The sequence below is a fragment of the Haliotis asinina genome, chromosome 6 (genome assembly GCF_037392515.1).
Source record: "Haliotis asinina isolate JCU_RB_2024 chromosome 6, JCU_Hal_asi_v2, whole genome shotgun sequence".
Lineage (NCBI taxonomy): Eukaryota > Metazoa > Mollusca > Gastropoda > Lepetellida > Haliotidae > Haliotis > Haliotis asinina.
The window spans coordinates 25,239,402-25,248,356 of NC_090285.1; the positions used below are offsets into that span (position 1 = coordinate 25,239,402).

The following is an 8,955-nucleotide window of genomic DNA, read 5'->3' on the forward strand; positions in this document are numbered from 1 at the left end:
GTTTCTGCGTCTATTCATTGTAGTTGATAATCAATGATATTGTAATGTCAGTTCCGTACTAGATCGCCACACTTTTCGAGCGGCAGAGCGTCGTTTTGAGATTTCCAGGTTTCCGTTTATCATAGCTCGCTGTACGACAGAGCACACTGTAAGACGTGTTTACAGGGATTAGGAGGAGCCTAGTGGTGCAATATATAAGTGCTTGGATGTATCAAATCATACTGATTAACATTTATAAATTCTTGACTGGTTATTGCACTAAGTTGCACAATAGGACGGAACCCAGTCATAAGGAAACGAGTCTGGAGTGTAATCTATGTTTTGACATGTATGAAATGGAAGTTTGGCAAGCCCTCAATGCTCTCTAAACATAAAACTTTGCAACATATACCAAAACCGATTGGCTTGCTGCGCGCTTGATCAGCAGCTGAGTCCATGACTGGAGGCTCAGTGATGGTTTGAGGTTGTGTTTCGTATGACTGCCAACTGGATCTCATCAGAATACGTGGTACACTCAGTTGTCAACTTTATCGAAAGGAGGTTCTGGATACCGCCATATTATAATAACCATACCATGATCCGACATTCCCATGTGGCCATGCCTCTCGAGCCGTAATTGGCTATTTCAAAAACATCGTTATGAAAATTAAAAACCATTAGGTCTATCTTGGACGCCAAGTTCGATCTACAAATCCTCCTATTTAAAATCTGCGGGAACTGACGCTGGCACTCCATGGGGAGTAAGAGAGGGTAGATTATTTATTCAAGTAAAGTATTAGGCACATGTTTTTCAATTTTAATAAGCCCGGTCCCAAGAGGATTTCGAATCTGTATCAATTCGACGCTTTTTCAGTCAGAATGATTCGCAGATGTTCAAGGAGAGATGGCTTCAGTAGGTATGTGGTCCCCGGTTGTGATTCAAGAAAGCAATATAGTCATTATTGAGAACTACGTGTCAATCAGATTGCTAGTGTGGTGACATTGTTGGTAGTAACGTGTTTGTGAATTCTTCTGAGACTGTAAGTCAAGTGTTACCAAACATCACTTTCAGGTTTGTCTTTGTAGAATCAGAGTTAAATATTATACAGTTTCCAATATAATATATGAATAACAATACATATGGTTATCCAAGCATCTAGAATATGTAGAGTATTTTATTGAATACTGTAAGGGACATTCTCGCGATCTCGCATTCTCGCACTTTTGGCTTTTTGGGCTTGTTTCCAAAGGTCGAGATCGCGAGAATGTCCCTTACAGTATTCCATAGTTTTTGCACTTATCCAGGGTAATGGTGTTTGATTAATGTCCACGTGTATAGGTTCTGATTTTTAAAAAAAAAAACGTTTTTAAGCGTTGACCCTAATCTGACCTTTGTACTTTGATTGTACTGCAAACAGAATATTACGGCCAGACCTCGGTTTTCTTTATTCAGAATGTAATGAAATCTGTTGTCGGTAGTGGGTACATGTCAAGTTTTGCAAGATGTCTAAGTTTTGTATTCCCGCTGAAGTGTGAGCGTAAGCCTACATCGGCCATACAAAATGTTAGTGTCTACTGGAAGAAGCATTGTTAGCTATGGGATCAAAGTTATCATACGGGCACCGTTAGCTGTACAGGGCATTGCAGAAATGTCCTACTGGGTATTTCTAGAACATTGCTGGGTGCGATACACAAATACCATTTGATTATGTGAAAAAATGTTGTACGACCCTTATCATTTAGAAGACAATTGTGTTTACCTGAATATGTAATCCTACTACTTTGACTTAACAACTGAAGGTATGCTGATGAAGTGCTGAATGTGGCTTTAAACAACAAAAAAGAACTGGTGTCCGTAGAAGTGGATTTTTTAAAGATGATAAATTAACTTTATCTTCGGGGAATGTTCTAATTTTCGTTCAGTTTCAAAGCGTGAGCCAGTATGAGATATGTGAAACTAACATTAAATCATGTTATGAAAGGTGTTTACAGCTGGTGGGAAGGACACACGGTACGGCGCGATAACCTGCTTTTCTCAACTCTGATTCACATTGTCTCTGTTATTACAGAAAACTCCTAAATATTTCAATGCTTGCTCTTTTCTTGCTTTTCTATATTTGATGAGGGTGTGCACGTGGTGCAGAAGCTGCTATGGAACAAAAACGGAATTATACATTTACATTATTGTAATCAGTGACCCTTGCAGGTCAGGGTCGTTGTAGAGAGGTTATATGTGCCTCAAATCCAGAGTTGCATAATGAGCACTGACTTGTATATAACCCGTCTTCCTAATCACAAGGCACAACACAATGCCGGCCCAAGGTAGGTTGGTCTACAACACTGACACGTTTCTAGTTTCATACTTTGTATGTTTAATTCACTTGCTTTTGTCCAGGAACGTTCTGACAGGAGTCTCACTTAAACGATCTTTTCCACGCGGGTCCTCTTTAGTCATCCTTGCCATAGACCTCTATAATCTACGAGGGGAGGTCCAGAAGTTTTGAGAAGTCAGTACCTAACAGCTCTGCCGCAAGTGGTATTGCATAATGATCATTCATGTGATGCCTGTGAAAGTTGCAACACCTCGCAACAAACAGTATTGATATTGCGATAACTGGAAGAGGTGTACACTGTTGACAAGAAAAGTTCTCAAAACCCTTTGACCTCCCATAGTAGCCTTGAGTTAATCGTTGGCAAATTGTTTTCCCCGCAAGCGAGACTTCGAAATTCGAAACTAGCTATATTCACTGAGTGTGGTAGTGGATTCTGTTTGTGTTGGTGTTCTCTAGCGTGAGGACATCAACTACAGCTCTGTACTCACTTTTAGAATGCTCCGTATCAGCATGACATCTTTTTCCAGTTCTCACAGTATTGATACTGACTGTCCGAGGTGTTAACATTTTCACAGGTTTAGGTAGTGACTTCTCAAATATGTTTCACTTCCTCTCGTACAACGCTTCACGAGCTTCTTCACACACACTTCTTTCTTTTTGAAAACCTCTGAAATAATCACGATGAAATGAAGCAAAGTTCAAACTTTTATAAACTTACATAATTTCAAACCTTTATAAAGATATATGAATCAAGATTACTTGTCCAACTGAATGTGGCGTCTTTCTTTACACAAACACGAGCGAGCATATGCACACATACAAACATGCCCGTGTAGTGTACACAAGAAAGATATACCTGGACATTGTGGTTCATTCGTTTTGTCAATTTTCGTTTTATATAAAAATGAAAGGTAATACAACTCATCCGTTATCATATTGGTAAATAAGTTTCGGAAATATAGAGACCTGTCGTAGGAAACATACTTGTTTCTAGTTTAACGCCGCACTCAGCAATATTCTGTCTGTAAATCTGTACATCGAGTCTGAACCTGACAGTCGAAAGATCAACATCACGAGCATCGATCTACCTAATTGTTGCCGATTCCAGTCTGAATATGTACAGTTTGTGGTAGTATGATCCAGTATCCCATTAGCCAAAAAGTCTTATTAAAAATGTACTTAGCGGGAACAACGTTGTAAATCACCCGTGAGATGGACTTAGCAGGAATAACATTGTAAATAACTCTTGAGATGGACTTAGCAGGAATACCATTATAAATAACTCGTGAGGTGGGCTAAGCAGGAGCAACGTTGTAAATAACTCGTGAGATGGACGTAGCAGGAATAACATTGTAAATAACTCGTGAGATGGACTTAGCAGGAACAACGTTGTAAATAACTCGTGAGATGGACTTAGCAGGAACAACATTGTAAATAACTCGTGAGATGGACTTAGCAGAAACAACGTTGTAAATCACCCGTGATATGGTTTGCTTCTGTTTAGGATTAGTAGAGCGGTTGTCTGATGGAGGGAACGTGCTGGTCGCAGAGGGCTATGTGTTTGAGTTCGAGAGAAGAGGCTACCTCAAAGCCGGATGTTTCGTACCGGAAGTTGTGCTGGAACATCCCAATCTTGTCCGGAACATGCACGAAGAGTTTGTCCACGCTGGAAGTGATGTTGTTCTTGCATTCACGGTAACAGCTTTGTCTTTGTGCTTATTGCTTATTGTGGTAGGATAGCCTCGGGGCTTGGGTAACACTTGCTCGCCACACTTTACCCTTATATACTTCAGTATTATGGCCACCGTGAGAAGCTCCGTCTCATTGGGAAGGAACATCTCATAGAGAAACTCAACCATGAAGCCCTGAAGATAGCACGTGACGTTGCCGACGAGACGGGGACGCTGATGGCTGGAAACATCTGCAACACCACCGTCTACGTGAAAGACAATAGAGACTCAATTGAAAAAACAGAGGCAATGTTTAAGGCGAGTTCACAGGAAACATTCAGAACTGTTCATTCAGGAGAACGCACGCATTCTTTGCCGCGGGGTGTCTAACCATCACTAACCTGCGTATTAATCCGCTATCGTTGGTTCTTAATGGCCTAGTGGTTATAGCGTTCGATCATCTCGCCGAAGACCCGGGTTGGTTTCCCACATGGTTGCAATGTGTGAAGCTCATTTCTGGTGTCCCCCGCCGAGATATTGCTGGAATATTACTAAGAGCGGCGTAAAATCAGATTCACTGATTCACTCACTCACTCACTCTTTCCCGTAAGAGTGCTTTCAGACAAGATGTACTACCCAATAAGACATGAGCACGAAACTGTCAAGCTAAGACGAGTTAACTCCGCCGTTGGAGTGTCATTACCATTTGTATTTTGTATGACTGTCTGTAATACAAAATTTGTTATTACCGCGTTCAGATAGATTTATGAGGTGGATTATACAGAGTTGATAAGGTTCTTACGACAATTTACTGTGTTAGATGGTTCCTCATATAGATATCCGTGGCCATTCAATGATGGCTTCCATCATCTGAGGTAAAATAGGGAGGTCATATCACTCAGTTGTGGAAGGGATCTGTATATTGTGTAACTTGTTTGGTGATGTTTAAATCCCTCAGCCCAAGAGTCAGATTCTTACTTAAACACGTGCACTGGGTTGCAGCGTTTTCACAGCAAATATAAGGAGTAAGGACACTGATTAGTCTCTAGCGTAATATATTTAACCAATGCATGAACATTCCTTAAACCAACGTCTTGCTTTATTATTCAAACTGCAAGCATGAGTTTATTTACCTTACTTACGTGCTCGGTCATTCATTACTCACTAACCCATTCGAGAGATGAGCATCCGATTCCATCCATGCTGATGTGGAAGGAGCACATCGACCTCTTGCTTTAGAGCTGTAGGTTCACGTGTGTATAGTTCTGGTCGCATCCCAGTTCTGGTAATGTTTTGTTCATCTGAGTATAATCAAGCTGCGGAACCGGTGTCTGCTGCTAGTTCACGATTGTTTTCTGTTGTTTGTTTGTCTTATGTTTGTTTGGTTTTTTTTGGTCTTAAATTGACAACTGATTGTTGTTTTCAGGAGCAAATTGAGTGGGCGCGACAATATGGCGCCGATTTCATTGTTGCTGAAACATTCAGTGATCTGGGCGAAGCTGAGATTGCTTTGGAATCTATAAAGAAATACGGACAAGGTAGGTGACCACAGTTGTAACGAGCTGGTGACCCTTACAGATTGAAGCTAATGCATATACGGTATCTTTGGGGCCAAGCCGTACCCCGTGCGCGGATTTGTAGACAACAGGGTCCTAGACACGCCCCGTTTAAATGATTATTGATCTGCCAAATGAAGACCTGTGGCAAACATTTCACACCTGCAACACGTGGGTTTGTTCCTCCTACACAGGTAATCATCATGTCAGAGCCGAAGACGTGAGCCCATGTTTCGTGTCAATTGTCACGCTGGGTTACTCAGTCTAATTAAAGCGGTGTCTTCTCATCTCACATAATCATTAATATTTCCTAACTATTATACTTAATTAGTGGCGCCGGATTCTTATAAAGGGCTTACATAACACTAGAGAAATGGACGAAACGTCACGTGTCACTTTAGATGTTCCATCTGCTCATCATCGCTCGATGGTTTCCTTGAATACGAATGTACTTTAGACACGCTTGCTGTAACTGTGGTGCGATGTTAACGCTCTTTATTCTTAGGTATGCCTGCCGTCGTCACCCTGGCACCGCAGACGGTGGACACTACGCATGACGGTGTCCCCATGGCGGAGGCGTGTCGCAGACTCGAGGAGGCAGGGGCTGCCGTGGTGGGGTTAAACTGTCACAGGGGCCCGAGGACGACCATGGCCCTGATGAAGGAAGTGAGGAGGGCTTGCAAGGTGGGTGCTTGGGGGTCGTAGGGTTAATGTGAAGGACATCCGAGTGTTGATAAGCCAAGGTGTAGAAACTGACCTTTGTCATTTTCCCATGCAACCCTCACGAATGTTTCCCGTGTTGACGTTAACTGATTACAAAAGTCCAGTCACCATCATTGCCGACCTAAGCTGGATTTCGTGGTTAAATCATACTGCTCACGGAAGCCGTTAAGATGTCCCTTCAAACTTTGATATTATATGGGCTATACCAACATCATATAGCAATATACATGCTTTCAAACTCTCTGACTCACTCGAAACATTATTTGCTTACCAGGGTCCAATTGCTGCCCTGCCCGTCACCTACCGAACCACGGCGGATTTCCCTACAATGCAGTCTCTGAAGGACCCAGAAACAGGTACTATACCCGTTTTCATTTCGTCATTGTTCCATGTACAGCTGTTGAATTACACATCCTGCTGGACACAAGTTGTTATCTGATGACCAAAGCTGCAAATAGAGTACGAGCTGCATATTGCTGATCATTGATCACGTGACTCCAGGACGCTCTGGGGCACCACGTATGGCTACAGTGCGCTAAGAAATGACTGTCGTGAAATTACACATTTATACATTTACCATGGTTTCTGTAACAAAACATAAAATATACACCAACTCCGTGACTTCCAGCTTAATGTAATTAGCTGAAAGTCAAGATACTGACATTCATTCAAAGGGGCTCTCAATCCCAAATTAACTGATTCAGTATGACATCTTTACATTTGTGTAATAGCAAATGTTTGGGGTTTCATGGGATCACAAACCTCTTGTCGATTCAGCCAATATATGAACTCATAATTTTTCACTATTTAAAAAGAACAAGTTATTCCTTAAGTCTTGTATAGCATATAGTCAAATGCGATATAACTGAAATATTAGGATACCATGTTCATGCAATACCATGGGTAATGTTTGGGTATTAATACCTGTGTAAAATGCTATATAAACATTATTTATTGCTACCCCTTTTCTAGGTACACGGGCCTTCCCCCACAATCTGTCAGCCCAGCTGTGCAGTCGCACTCAAATTGCCGAATTCACCAAGGCTGCTTTTGATTTGGGGGTGCAATACGTGGGACTATGTTGCGGAAATAGTGCCAGTTTTATGCGAACAGTCGCGGAAGGATACGGGCGTCACCCGCCCGCCAGCAGATACTCCCCAGACATGTCGCAGCATTATGTATTTGGCCAGAACGCTTCATTCAACTCATACTACCAGCAGGGCTTGAAGGAGACCGTTAGCTGTAATAATGAGTAGATTTTTTAAAAAGTGCGTGTTGTTGTTTGTTTGTGGTTCTGTTGCTTGCTTACATTGGATTACATTGTAAACATTTGTTTTCGATGCTAGTTTCTGGGATACTGATAGACATTTGCCATTCGCCATTTTTGTGCTTTTGTCAGCAGTAATATAATAATAATATATATGGATTTGTATAGCGCCAATATCCAGATAGTCCTGCTCAAAGGCGCTTTTTGTATGCATCTGACAAGGTGCTGTCACTCAGAGAAATAGTGCTGCCTGAGTAAGAACGTTTTCAGCACTCTCTTGAAAGAACAAATGTTTTCAACACTTCTGATGTCCAGTGGGATGTTATTCCACAGAACTGTCCCTGCCTTTACGAAACATCTGTCTCCAAATGTCTTTGTCCTTGTACGTGGCACGACTAGCAGCTTGGCACTACCAGAACGAAGAGAACGAACTGGCTGATGGCACTGGATCAACTCAGTGATGTATGATGGAGCAATACCGTGGACAGCTTTGTACGCCAGAACAAGAATTTTTAAATCAGTTCGTTTGGCTACTGGGAGCCAGTTAAGCTGCAGAAGGACTGGAGTAATATGGTCACGTTTGTTGGTACGAGAGACAACTCTCTCAGCAACATTTTGAACTCGTTGCAACCTTGTAATTTGGTGTTTAGGTAGACCAACCAAGAGGGCGTTGCAGTAATCCAGACGGGATAGTACGTAGGCATGGACGGGTGATGCAGTCACATGCTTGTTTATGTACTTCCTTATGAGAGCAATGTTTCTGATATGGAAATACGCTTGTTTGCAGATTTGACTAATGTGATCATCAAGACAAAGAACTGAGTCCTGAATACCCTCCAGATTGCGAACTTTCTGTTTTGGTTTTATGACAGCATTACCAATTTTAAAACCAGGCAGTGACAAATTTTTCAATTTGAATTTTGGGGTGATGATGAGAAGCTCAGTCTTGTGATCATGTAGTTTGAGAAAGTTTACAGCCGTCCATTCACGGATATCAGCAACACACTGAGATAATGAAGCGAAGGAGAATTTAATCGATGGTCTATTTCGAGGTCTGAAACCTATGTACAGTTGCGTATCATCTGCATACAGATGGAATTGCAGATTATATTTTCGAACAACATCTCCGAGAGGTGACGTGTAAATCGTGAACAGAATCGGACCTAGAACTGATCCCTGCGGTACACCGCAGATTAGCTCTTCTTTCTTTGATGTTGTTCCATCAGTGTGTACACATTGGTGCCTTCCAGAGAGTATTGTTATACTATGCCATGCGTAGCTGTTGTATATATGCTTAATAAACGAAATAATGCGATTTTGTGTCCTGATGGCAAGAGTACTTCAAAGACAAATATTTGATACAATCGCCTTGACTGGGGCTATCCAAAGTGTGGCTTAGTGAGTAAGTGTATATCTGTGTGTACACT

General features: G+C 41.8%; 1 protein-coding gene across 1 annotated transcript; it reads left to right on the forward strand.

Moving 5' to 3' along the window:
- The first annotated feature begins 2,288 nt into the window (after positions 1-2,288).
- On the forward strand, positions 2,289-7,517 carry LOC137287762 (betaine--homocysteine S-methyltransferase 1-like). The gene is made up of 7 exons (XM_067820153.1): positions 2,289-2,301; positions 3,817-4,007; positions 4,106-4,300; positions 5,409-5,520; positions 6,044-6,222; positions 6,536-6,617; positions 7,234-7,517. The coding sequence occupies exons 1-7, from the start codon at positions 2,289-2,291 to the stop codon at positions 7,515-7,517; spliced, it is 1,056 nt and encodes a 351-aa protein (XP_067676254.1).
- Positions 7,518-8,955: the final 1,438 nt, after the last annotated feature.